The 12770-nt window shown below is 55.5% G+C and overlaps 1 protein-coding gene across 1 annotated transcript in view; it reads right to left on the bottom strand.

Annotated features, from left to right (window-relative positions):
* The window catches only part of APBB1 (amyloid beta precursor protein binding family B member 1), a 26670-nt gene that overhangs the window by 9031 nt on the left and 4869 nt on the right, over positions 1-12770 (bottom strand). The window contains exons 2-9 of the mRNA XM_045290533.1: positions 7821-8576; positions 1945-2120; positions 1774-1830; positions 1607-1692; positions 1426-1489; positions 884-1033; positions 389-516; positions 31-286 (exon numbers count right to left, since the gene is read on the bottom strand). Of these exons, the coding sequence (XP_045146468.1) occupies positions 31-286; positions 389-516; positions 884-1033; positions 1426-1489; positions 1607-1692; positions 1774-1830; positions 1945-2120; positions 7821-8576 (1673 nt within the window). The remainder of the gene's footprint in view (positions 1-30; positions 287-388; positions 517-883; positions 1034-1425; positions 1490-1606; positions 1693-1773; positions 1831-1944; positions 2121-7820; positions 8577-12770) is intronic.

Genomic DNA, 12770 nt, shown 5'->3' with positions numbered 1-12770 from the left:
GGGGGAGGGCGAGCTTCAGTGTCTCCCAGCGCCATTCGGTACTGAGCCCCACGCCCACCCCACCTGCACCCTCCCTATGCATCGCAGCTCTTGCAGGGCCCCAGCCCTTGGGGTGGTGTCCTGGGGGAGCGGCCTTCTGGCTGGAGGGTAGGCAGGCAAGTAAGCGGAGGAGGGGGTCTGGGCGAGCGCAGCGGGCGGGCGGGAAGGGGCAGAACGCGGAAGGCGGGTGTTCGGTGGAGGCTTCCGTCCAGGTGGGAGGACAAAACAAGCAGGCATGTACCTCTCTCTGGGTCCGGCAGCACAAGAGAGGCAGAGAGGGGTTAGAAAGGAGGGTCTGCACTGACTGCGGGCTCAGCCCCGACCCTCGGCTCCCAGGCCCAGCTCCCACCTTCCACTGTCGCGACCGACGCCCCACACGCGGATGCTGACGATGGGCTGGGCGTGCAGCAGGGCCTGATTCTGCGGCTCCACCAGCTTGAGCGTCTCATCCTCCAGCTGCAGCAGCAGGTCCTTTCCCTGCAGGTCCCGGAAGGGAAGCAGGCACGCAGAGAGGCCCCTGCTGGGACGGTGGCCGCTTCCTGCCACCTTGGGCTCAGGGCAGGCAACCACCCCTCTGCAACCCTGGATTGGGTAGCAATTCACCCACCCATGGGGCCTTGCTCTGAATGAGGTCACCCCTGCTACTCCATCATCCTGATGGCGGGGAGAAATTCTCTAAGAGACCGCGCACACGCGCACACGCACACTGCGGAGTCACATATCCACCTCCCAGGGCTGTCACCTGGCTGGGTCCCCCAGTTCTTGTCAGACCTCCTAGCCCTCACATATGCCTTCTCTCCTCCCAATGAAGCCCGCTCCCATGCCACTAGCACCAGGCTCTCACCTCCCCCCATCCCCCAGCCATGGGGTCGTGGAGATTGTTTTTGTGATAGGAGAGCTGTCGGATGCAGTTGTTGACCGCCATGCTGCTGCGTCCAGGGGCCAGCTCCTCCTCGGTCATCTCCACCCAGCCCAGGGAGCGCACGGCAAAACACTGCCAGGCACAGAAGGGGGGGAGGGGCAGAGGATCTCAGACCCAAGGAGCACCCCACCACCCACCCACACACACACCTGCACACAGGCCTCAGGTCTGTGCTGACAGAGAGGCACTCCTGACTCAAGGAGTGGGGGGACGGGGTCTGAGCTCAACCAGCGTTTCGGAGGGGGAGGTCCCCAAGGAGGCCCTTGCGAGTACAAAGCAGCATCTGAACCAAGCCTGGAAGGCCACTGGGCTGGTGTCTCCAGCTCAGCCATGGGAGTCGGTGCTGAGCCTGGAAGATCTGGTACCTCAGGACCAGGAGAGCGTTCCCAAGACCCAAAATCCCCACCACCGCTTGAACCCAGAGGAGCCCCAAATCTGGGACATGGGGCTGGTCTTGAACAAACCTTGATCCCTGGGTTGGCATTCCGTGGGGAGAGCTTCTCCTCTTCTTGAGGCAATGGCTCTGGGCTGTGGGCAGATGGTTAATGCTTGGCACAGGGCCCCCATACACGGAGCTGTACCCCAGGTCCCTTCTGGAGAGATCCAAGCCACCCCCAGCCACTGCAACGGTGCCTCTCCACTCACCTGAGGCTCGGGGCTGGGAAGGACAATGTCCCCTCCTCGGCGTCCTTCAGTCCAAGCTCCATAGGGGCCTCCTCACTGGGTTCATCCTTGGGCAGGGGATGGAGGAATCAGGCCCCAAAATGCTCCCCTCCCCGGCTCCTCCCTTCATGAAGGAAGACCTCACCTACCTTCCAAAACTCTCCATCCTCAAAGCCTTCTCCGTGAGCAAAGCCTGCCCAGGTGAGCTAGGAGGCGAAACAGGAGCAGTGAGTGGGGACTTCCCCCTGCTCCAGCAGCACCTCACAGCCCCCACCCCCAGCTCTGCCCTAGTCCAAAGCCCAAACGCCTTTGAGTCTCACCTGGGACTCCTCTCGGGGGCTGCTCCCCTGTGATGGGGAGGCCTGGCCTGGGGGCTCCCACTGGGTGGTCCCCGTCGGGATGTGCCAGTAGTAGGTCCCTGAGGTATCCTGGACCCTCATCCATCCAGCTGGCAGGTCGGAATCCGTCTCGAAGGCGTTGGGGTTCCAGAAGGAGTCTGCCAGGTGGAGGGCTTGCTGAGGGTCTGCCTACCTAACAGTGATGCCCAGTTCCTTCCTGAGACCCTTGGCAGAGGAGGAGGAGGAGGAGTGACAGAAGGGCCACAGCACAGCACGGGAGGCCCCTGCTTCTCCAGGAGTCTGTTCTCTCGAGGAACAACACAGGGGGCCCCCAGCAGGAGACATGGCTCTGGCCTCCTCCTGGGCCCTGCTCATGGCTACTGTGGCCACATGGAAGGAAGGCAGGAAATAGAGAGAGATGGGAGGAAGGGCAGCTGAGTAACCCGGATTAACCTCCCTTCTTCTAGATCCGTAGTCCAGGGTCCATGGAAGGGCACGCACTGACCAGCTCCTGCACACATACATGTGTGCAGACAACATATACTAAGCACAGCCAAACACCTGTGCAAACACCATAAAGACTAGGGAGTGCACGCACACACAAGCATGATTAGGTATTGATATTCAGGTGCCCATACGTGCGCACAGGCACACACACAAAACTCTGCTCACAAACTATCTTAATCCTTGTACACAGATGTGTGCACACACAACTGCATAATCCAGCCCCTGCCACACGTGGGGAGAAACCACACCCTCAGGGATACCCAAAACATATGTGTGAGCATGTGACACACTCAGACACACAGGATACATGTCCACTTCTGCCCCACGTGTGCACACACCGCAGACATTCATGAAAGAACTCGCCACAGGCTGAGTGTGGCCACACCTATGCCCCGCACCTGTGGCACACACACCACCACCACCATCACCCCCTCTGCCTGCCCTTGGCAGAATCACACAACTCCATCCCCACCTGAGCCCCCCTCCTCCAGCCTCTTTGCTCTCCCGGTCAGCCCAACCCCATTCCAAACACAGCCCCTCGATGCCCCTCACCTGGGCTGCTGTCCTGCAGGATGATGGCCAGGAAAAAGTCCTGGGAGAACATGGCGCTCATTGCTGGCCCCTCTGCCTCCACCCGCCCTCCTCCTCCTCCTCCTCCTCGCAGCCCCTTCAGCCCAGCCAGCTGGGCTCACAGCCTGGTGCTGGGTTGCAGGGAAAAGCTCATCCCCGCCCCCTTCTCACCAGGGCAGAGCGTCTGCCATGCAAGATCCTCCCCCGCTTGGAGCTCACAGGGAGGGGCTGGGACCACCTCGCTAGGGGGCCTAGCTCAGTGGGGCAGCGGAGGGAGGAAGGGCATCATGAGACCCCCAACCCTTCCTGCTCACATCTCTTCTTCCTAATCCCATCCCCACCTCCTAAATCTGCAATGCCACCCCCCCCATTGGTCACCTGTGGGGGCTAGGGGGGACTTAGTCAAGCCCAGTGGCAGGGACACCAGGAGGCTCAGCACCTCAGGAACACCCTAGCCACCTGGGGCCCTGCTGAGCTTATAGCTCTCAGCACAAACAGGGTGTGGCTTCCAGGCTCCCAGGGAGGCATCCCCTGCCCAGAACTGACCAGCAGTTTGAGATTAAGGGTGGGCCTGGAGGGCCTGGGTCCCAGCAAGCTTGAGGCCGGGCTTGGGGTTCCTAGCCCCACCCCACCCCCTCACCTGCCGGGGCCCAGCTAGGCTGCAGCATCTCCTCGGCAACCGCAGTACCAGGACGTCTGGGAGCGCCCAGACTGCTGACGTGCTTCCCGTTACCAGGGAAACCAGGAATCCTGACTGGTCCAAGAGGCAGCACTGAGGGATAGGCAGTCCCCAAACCTAGGCTGCCGGGCAACCGGCCACCTTGGGGATCTACGTGGGGGCTAGGTGTGGCTCCAACAAGGTGACTGCACACCTGCTGTGAGAGGCAATCAGGGCAGGTGCTGCACCTCCTCAGCTGCTACATAGGGGGAGCCAGCGGACACTCCGAGAGGGAAGGGCTCTTCTCCCCCAGGCCTCCCAGGCTGCCATCCCCCAACTGCCTCCCTCCCCACAGGCTGATGGCCTAGGGAACAAGGTGCCTGCTGGGTACGTAAGAGAACACCCACTATCTCCAGAGACCTTAATTCCCTTAAGGGCTCCCACCACCACCTCCAAACCTCCCAGGAGCCCGACTACTGAGGGTCTGCATGTCTCAGCAGCCACACCTATACACCAGCAATCCCTGATTTCCTACTGCAGGTCTCTGCCAGCCTGCACCTTCCTGTTTCAAAGAGCTTCATCCTTCCGGTTTGTCCTGGAGGGGCAGATTCTCCCCGACCTTGACCATCTGGGAGTCCCTTCTGGAGCCTGGCACATCTCCCTCCACACACAGCTCTGCCCCGGCCCTTGCTTCCATGTTCATACATTTGTTCCTGAACGCACACCTTCACTCTCATGGGGATTCATTCAGGCACTCGCACGCAAATTCAAACATGCATGTATCATTCATTCAGCCAGCCAGCCACCCAAGCATGCCTTAATGACTAGGCCAAGTGCACTCATCGGCTCAGGAAGCAGTGATTCACACACAAAGGGTTCTCCCCTTCCCTCCACCCCCATGTCATGTCATCTAGGCTGCTAGTACTGGTTTTTTTGTGGGCTTTTTTGTTTGTTTCTTTCACCTGAATCTGGCTGCACGCTATAGCCTGAAGGATCCTTCCAAATCCTAAACTGATCAAGTTACGCTCCAGTTTCATGCTCTTGTTTTCTCATTATCCCTGGGGATAAACTCCAAATTCCTCCACAGGGTTTGTGTGCGGTTCACCGAGTTGAGTCCTAGGTATCTGTCTGTCAACCTGCCTGTCTGCCTAGCCACCCTCCACTCCCCTTCCCTCTCTCTCCCCCAGTTTGGGAATGCCCCTCCTCCTCTCAGCCCAGCTTCCCACCCTCCATCTTCACCAGCAATCTCCCCCTCCATCCCCCCTCCCACCCATCTGACCTCCCCCTCCCTCCCCCTCCTTTCAGTGGAAAAGCCACTGGTCAAAACTCCTCCCCTCCCTCCTGCCATTCACACTGGCAGGGTTAAATGTCCCTCCTGCCCCTCCCATACCCCGGTGTTCATCATACAGCCTCCCCATTAGACTGTGCATGTCATATGAGTGAACATCTGTCCCACACAGAAGGTATTCCTGTGTCTAAGAAAAGGTCTGGCACAGAAGGTATGCGCCCAACGCAGATACTAAAGTTTATCCACTCATTCATTCATTCATTCATGTGTTCATGCATTTACACATTTAATCAACAACACGGTCAAGTTCACAATGCTTCCTCATTTCTAGCCCCCTTCCTACCGGAACACAGCTTCTCTGTGTCCTTCATGGCTACAGCAACACAACCTCAAGAGAGTAAGCCTTCCCTGGGCTGGTCCCACACCTCGACTCCCACTTTCCATAGCATCCACTTGAGCATGGTCCCTTGCCATCCTCTAGCTTTGCTCAGGTCACTGCCCATGCCTAGCACGCTTTCCCAGCTCTCCAGCATGTCTATCCTTTGACTCTAGAAGGTTCCTGGGTATAGCCACTACAGTGACCATCCCATCCCAGGAGCCACTGCACAACCGAGTCCTCTGGATTTTGGCCTCTGGCTCATACCCCTAGAACACAGGTTATAAACTGGCAACCTGCAGACTAATGCAAGTCTCAGGTTCTGTGTGGTCAGCACAGTCATCTATATAGAGAGAGTGAGAGACACGTGTGTGTATGCATATGTATATGTATATATATATATTTGCTAACATTCTAAATTTTTTAATTGGGATGGATGTTTCACATCACTACCTAGTTTTCAGTTTTCCTTGAAAAGTTGTATGAAATAGCTCCACTGAGATGACATTTCCCCCAAGCCCAGCCCTATAAATAGCCAGATGCAGTGGAACAGGGGCTGTTCCCATTAAAGTGGGTCAAGGCAGTGCCCATTCAAGGCTGCTAACACCACAGAAAGAGAGGCAATCAGACACTGCGATGGGTCCTTGCAAAAACAAAACAACATGAAATAAAACCTGGCATCTGAATGTGATCGATTCTCTAAGAACTAACTGCCTATTTATAGGAGATCCAGGGGGAAGAGGAGCATATTAAAAACCATCACAGGGTGAGAATCTGCAAAGCCCAGACCATGCAAAAGCTCATGACAAACAACAGGGTTTCTACACACACACACACACACACACACACAAATAATACAAGCAAGAGGTAGAGAGAGAGGGAGGGAGAACTCAACAATCAAAAGAAGCTCTCAAAGGTCTATCAACCATCACAATGTCTAGACCTGTTTCTAGACGGGTTTCTAGAGTGATTTGTGTACATATTTATAGATGGAAATATTTCAAAATAACCAAGATTGGAACCTGAGGCATGGGTGAGGAGTGAGATGCAGCATGTATTGATCAACTGTTCAAACTGGGTGACAGATCAGTCAGGTCCCTTATTCTATTCTCTCTTCTTCTGTCCAAGTGTGAAATTCGCCAGAGCTCTTTGAAAGGGAATGGAGTGCTCACCTCACCTGCAGCCTGGTGCCACTTGGGGCTTCCCCTTACTCTCTCCTTCCACTACACCCCAGGTCTCTTCCTTTAGCTCTGTCTAATGTCTAGGTGATACTTAGCTAAGGTGGAGACCCATCTTATTGAAATGGGACAAGTTTAATAGTCAATCTGTGTTTCTTTTCTTAATGCCAAAGAAGCATGTCTATTCGACCTCCGTTTCCTAATTTTCAGTCAGTATCCTATCCATGACCAAGCAGCACCCTTCCTTATGTCCAGCGTAGTGCTCTGCCCAGGGCATGTGGATCACAGGCAAACAACAACCTGTCCCCAGGCATTCCAAACAGACCTCACAGCCAGAAGTCACTGGCTGCTCCCTTCACACCTGACATCTCAGTTCATCTTGTCTGTTCACCGGGGGGCAGCATGATGTGAGGTTGAGAGTTCAGGTCCTAGATTCAGAGCTGGCTTGTATTTTAGTTCTATTGTTTGGTATAGTGGTTATGCGTTGGGTTGCCATCTGAAACGTCGGTAGTTGGGAACCACTACCTCCTCGGGAGAAAGACGGGGCTTCCTACTCTCGTAAACAGTTACAGTCACGGGCTGTTCTACTCTGTCCGATAGGGTTGCTATAGGTCAGTATCCACTCCATGGCAGTGAGCTGGGTTTTGCTTGTTTGCTTTTTGGTTTACGGACAGTATGTGGCCTTGGGAAAGCTACTAAATCTCTCTGGGTTTCTTTTCTCCTTCTGCGATGTGGGCTTACTAATAGTATCGGCCACACAGTATGATTGTGAAGATTAATATGCTATATAGGTAATTAATTAATGAATATGCTAAAGAAACAAACTCACTGTCATCGAGTTGATGCGACTCACAGCAACCCTACAGGACAAGGTCGAACTGCCCATTGTGAGTTCCTGAGATTGTAAGTATTTACCGGAGTAGAAAGCTCCATCTTTCATCCAAGGAGGTGTTGGTGGTGTCGAACTGTTAACCTTTAGGACTGCAGACCATGCATAACCGCTAGCCCACCAGGGCTCCTAGTCACCCTGTAAGTGCTAAATAAATGGAGCTAGTCCACCATCCATCCAGGTGTGCATGATGGATAGAACTCTCGGCTTGTGCAAGCACTCCCCCCATGCTTGGAAAAGCCAGGAAAACCTAGATCTACCTGGCTGCGGACTCAGGGCACGAGCTCGGACTCAGGGCACGAGCTCGGTGACATGCCCAGAGCGGTCTCAGCCTGACCTTTACCTTCAAAGCCCCACTCCCGCAGCCAAGCCCACCGCATTCCACAATGTACCTGTGTCCTCTGGGGAGCCGCAGGAGGGGCTGCCCTGAGATAAGGTGGCCCAGCTGGAGTCCTCCTCACTGGCGGCACTGTTCCGCATGCCAAACAGGAGGCTGGCACTCTTGCTGTGCTCCCGGGGACCCTCAACAAGCGCCTGGGGCCTGGGGGAAACCTCCACACGCTCCTCCACAGGTTCAGGTAGCCCCGGGGGAGAAGACAAGTCCTCCTCCTCCTCCTCCTCCTCCTCCTCGTCATCCTCTTCCTCCTCCTCCTCCTCCTCCTCAGCCTCCTCGGCTGCCTTCTCCTCTCCTTCCTCTGGCCCCTGTTCTTGAGCGGTGATGAGCAGGCCAGGTCCCCGGAGGACCCGGTTGGCAGCATTGTGGGCCGAGAGCTCCAGCTCAGAGTAGAGGTGCATCAGACCTTTGGGGCCCAAGGGGGCCATCTCCGGCTCCTGGCTGGGCCCCTCTGACAGGGTCAAGGTCACGTTGCGGTTCTGGTCACGGTGGGCCGTGGCAGCCCGCCGGAGCTGGTTCTGGCCTTCCTTTAGCCACTTGGCGTTGGCAGGGCCCGGATCGGGGGCCGCGCCCTCCCCCATGGCGCTGCGCAGGTCCTTGGACCCCACGGCCGTGGCATGCAGTTTCGCGTTGAGCAGCTGGTTGTGGGCTGCGTGCAGCGGCAGGGGTAGGCTCAGTGAGGGGCCTCCATGGTTGTTGGCATTAATGGCCGACTGGCTCAGGGGCGATGGAACAGACATGGCCCTGGAAGAACCTGTGGGGTGGGGAGGGAGACAGTGTTGAACCTCTAAGACAGGGCCACAGCACCCTTGCTTCTGCCCCAGGATCCTCCGCAGAGCCTGCTCTCTGTTCCACCAGCTGTTTCCCCTTAAGAATGACTGCACTCAACTCTAGTCCCAGCACCACCGCCCCATCACAAGCCAGCACGAAGGTCCGCTGGCCACCACACCCAAGCTCCCCAGGCCTGAGCATCCTGGGATTGCACCGCCTGGCCCTGCTCCACCCTCTCTCCCACAGCAGGGCCTCCACACAATGGCTTTCAGTGCTCCCCACCCCCAGCTTCACTGGCTGGAGTCTGCTGTGCCAGGGGCACAGCTGGTGTGGGCTTGGCTGATGGGGGCAGGACCCGGTTTGCTGACCTTCTTACCACACTGCTATTCTGAGCCCTGCCACTGTCGGTGCCCCCAGGCTGTGTTCCTGCCATTCATCGGCCTCCAAGCCCACCCCATCCTCGGGTCTGTGAGGTCAGGGAGCAAGGCACTGGGCTGGCAGGTCCCAGTGAATGGCCTCCAGCTCCAATCCGTGGCTCCAGTGGTCAGAAGGAGCTTTGCTTTGGTGGCTGTTCCTACGAAGTATCTCCCCTTGGCCTCCCCTCCTCATTCGTAGAGGAAATGTTAACCCTCAGTCAGGCATCCTCAGACACGCCAACCACTCTCCCTGCCTGCCTCTTCCATGTCCCCTGTGGAGGTCACAGTGGGAGCCTTTGATTCGAATGCTCCTGTCCTTCGGGTCTTTGCCCAAACAGCCCCTTCTCAGCCAGGCCTTCCCTGAGCATCTTTTGTAAAACTGTAGCTCACCTCTCCATACCCCTGGTCAGCAGTCCCGAAACCCTTCATTGTCCCCAGATCATCATATGACAAACAAATCTGTTATTGACTTTGTTTGATGGTTGTTTTCCACAACGACAGCTCAAGCGCCACGCCCCTACCCGCTACCCCAACGCAGGACGCCCCGCAGCTAACAGGGTCCCAGCACTGAGCATGGGCTCCGTAAACGTTTGTCAAGTTCATGTGTGAACTGACCCCCGTCAACTGTCAACTCCGAGGCCCCCTGTGAGCTTCAGAAATTGCACTTTGGTCACGTGACTGTCTCCACCCCACAGATGGCGCCCCAAACAAGCTCCACCTGCCCTCCACTGTCCCACCCCTCCCATCACAAGTCCTGCATGGGGACCTTCTTCCCAATGGTTTGAGTCTTACCTCTCCTGCTAGCTCCCTTGCCCCAGGACACCTACTCCCAAGGCCCCATTCAGTCGGCCCCCCCCTCCAAGACCTTCCTCTGTTCTCCTCACTGTCCTTCCCTGACCCTGAGCAGCCCCACGGGACAGTGCTTTCTCCCCGACCGACCACTCTCAGTTTTCTCTCCTCCTGACCCTTCCTTGCAGACCCCTTCTTCACCAAAAGAGCAAACTCTGTGTCGTCTAGTCCATTCCACCTCGTGGTGACCCCACAAAGTGCAGAAACGAACAATGCTCCACAGGGTCTGCAAGGCTGTCCCCTTTCGGAAGCGGATTGCCAGGCCTGTCTTCCCCAGAGCGTCTGGATGGGTGCCGACCATTAACTTTTTGGCTGACAGTCCACCGTCTGCGTCATCCAGGGATTCCCCTCCTCCGAACAGCCTCTGCCATAGAGCTGCCTCCTCCCTTCCAGTTCTCCTTTCCAACATGACACCACACCCCACCACACCCCATCTCACACACACACACACACACACACACACACACACACACGCTGCTCCTTTGCTGCAGTGCTTTCTCTCTGACTCCCATTGGACAGCTCTTTCCCCTCAGCTTCTTATCTCAGAGTTCCCTCTCTCCCTGGGCCTCACTAAGGTGTTCCTTCTTCTCCCAGCTACCCGGGGCGCCACTTCTCTCGGGGTCCTTGGTGTGGTTCTCAACACTGAGCACTGGTGCCTGGCTGCAGTCAGGATCCGGAGCCAGAAGCCTTTCCACTGTTTTCTAGCTCCTTGGACCCTAACACAAATGTCAGGCATGTGAAATACATGGGGGGTGGGGGGACTGAAGCTGTGTCCAGGTGTCTACCTCACATATAAGTGTTGGCTGCCCAGGGTAGCTGCACCTGGGTAATGAGAAAACTCATGCTCCCTGGAATCGATGGAGGAAGGAAAAAACAGAACAGATGGCTCTGCCTCTACCCAGAACCACAGTAATCCTCCAAAAATGGAAACCTGATTGTGTCATTCCCTGGTTCAAATGTTAGATGGCTCACTGCTGCCTTTAGGATAATGTCTGAGCTCATCAGCAGGATGCCCAAGAGCCTGCTTTACTCAATGCATCTGACCGCTCATGGCTCACCTTAGACTCCAGCCCCAGGGAGTGTGGCAGATTCTGGAACACACCATACTCTCACTGCTCTGGGTCTCTGCTCCCCTCAACCTAAATACCTGTCCCCCCTTAGGAGAGCCTCTGCTCAGCTTAGCAGGTACAGTGCCTCAGCCCTAAGTCTTTCCTGTTGAGTCCTCTCCCCCTACCCTATCAAAGGACCATTTCCTCCTTTGTGCCTTACAATTTCCAGTTCTGAATGCTGTCAAAGCATCTGGAACCATGTCTTATTCAACTTTGCATACCCAGTATTAAGGTAAGTGAGTTGCGTATTTGCCACACAGGTGACCCTTGGTGTGGAAGGAAGGGAGAGGAGGTGGAGAAAGAGGAAGATGTAAGAGTAAGTAGGAACTAAGAAGCTTGGAACTGGCTTGGGAAATAAACACTCCGAAAGGCTTGGATGGATGGGGGATGGGCACTAGGAGGGCTCGGGAGGGTACTAGGGAGTCATGAAAGGTACTTGAGAGGGAGGTATGGTCAGAGAGGGGTCCTGGGCCCGCCAGGGCTGAGATCTTAAGAGGAACTTAGCTTCAACTGACCTCCTGGTTCAAAGAGTGTTCAACAGTGATATCTCCATCCGTTGGAGGACTCTGTCAAGCTCAGAGAGCCATAGGGATGGCGGTGTACAGAGTCCCGTTTCTCAGAGGCCAGGCCCGGACCAGCCATCTTTCGTACTTAGCGATATGGTCTCCAAAGGGCATAGGTACTGTGTGACTGGAGCCAGGTAGATAGACAGCAGGGAAGCACTGTCCACTTGGTGCAGGCTGAGAAAATACTGGGGGCAAGGACAGGGAAGTTCTACTGTGGATATGTGCAGAGGCCTGAGCGGCTAGCCCTGATCTGGGTGAATACCATCACCTCACGTCAAAAGCATGACCAGACGACCAGCTCAAACTCTCTCCACTCCTTGCAGGAGTCCATACCTGAAGTATTGCAAAGGAACGGAAACGATTAAAGTGTTCTGGCTCAAGGCAGTGAGCTGGCCAGGGCTTAACGTGAGTGCCGGGGTGAAAAGGAAAAGGTAGCGAAGGAGCTGATAGTAAGCCATAGGATGGACGAAGGGGTGAGCTCTGCTTAAAGTCAGAGAGGCAGTGGGGCACTTCTATCCTATTCAAAGAGCGCCCGGCACGGTACTGGGCACACGGGAGAGTGATGAATGACAAGGAAAGAGCTCCTCCCCTCTCGGGAGTCAGAATCTAGTGGGGAGACCATTGTGGAATAAGCCATTAGAATGCAATGTCATGCCGTGATCCACAACAGTGCCTGGAACCTAGTAGGCACTCTTTATTTGTTGAGTAAAGGATTGAGTATTATAATGAGGAAAGAACAAACCCGACTGGAAACCTGAGACTTTTCTGAGTCTAAATATCAACCGAGGCCGGCCTGAAAAAGTGAGGTTTAAGCGGAGCCCACATTCCAACTCTCTGGGGCCAGCCTCTTCGTCACCCACTCCCTCGCAGAAACAATGGCCTCCGCTCCTCATTCGTAGAGGAAATGTTAACCCTCAGTCAGGCATCCTCAGACACGCCAACCACTTCAGCGCTTACCCTTCTCTTGCCTTCTCCCGAAAAACCAATCACTTTGCCAATAATTTGGCCCCTTCTTTTCCAAGGACATTTTCACTATTCTTTGTTTGGCATCCCTGGGTAGTGCAAACAGTTAACAGGCTTGGCTGTTGATCGAAAAATTGGGAGTTCCCCTCAACACAAGAATACTTTCTTCTAGTATACACAACCGCTGAAGACAAAGCGGGTGTATAAGCAAATGTGGTGAAGAAAGCTGATGGTGCCCGGCTATCAAAAGATATAGCGTCTGGGGTCTTAAAAG

This window comes from Echinops telfairi, unplaced genomic scaffold (assembly GCF_000313985.2).
Source record: "Echinops telfairi isolate 266 unplaced genomic scaffold, ASM31398v2 ScPeMD7_41;HRSCAF=154, whole genome shotgun sequence".
Classification (NCBI taxonomy): Eukaryota; Metazoa; Chordata; class Mammalia; order Afrosoricida; family Tenrecidae; genus Echinops; species Echinops telfairi.
This window is presented reverse-complemented; position numbering and strand designations above follow the sequence as displayed.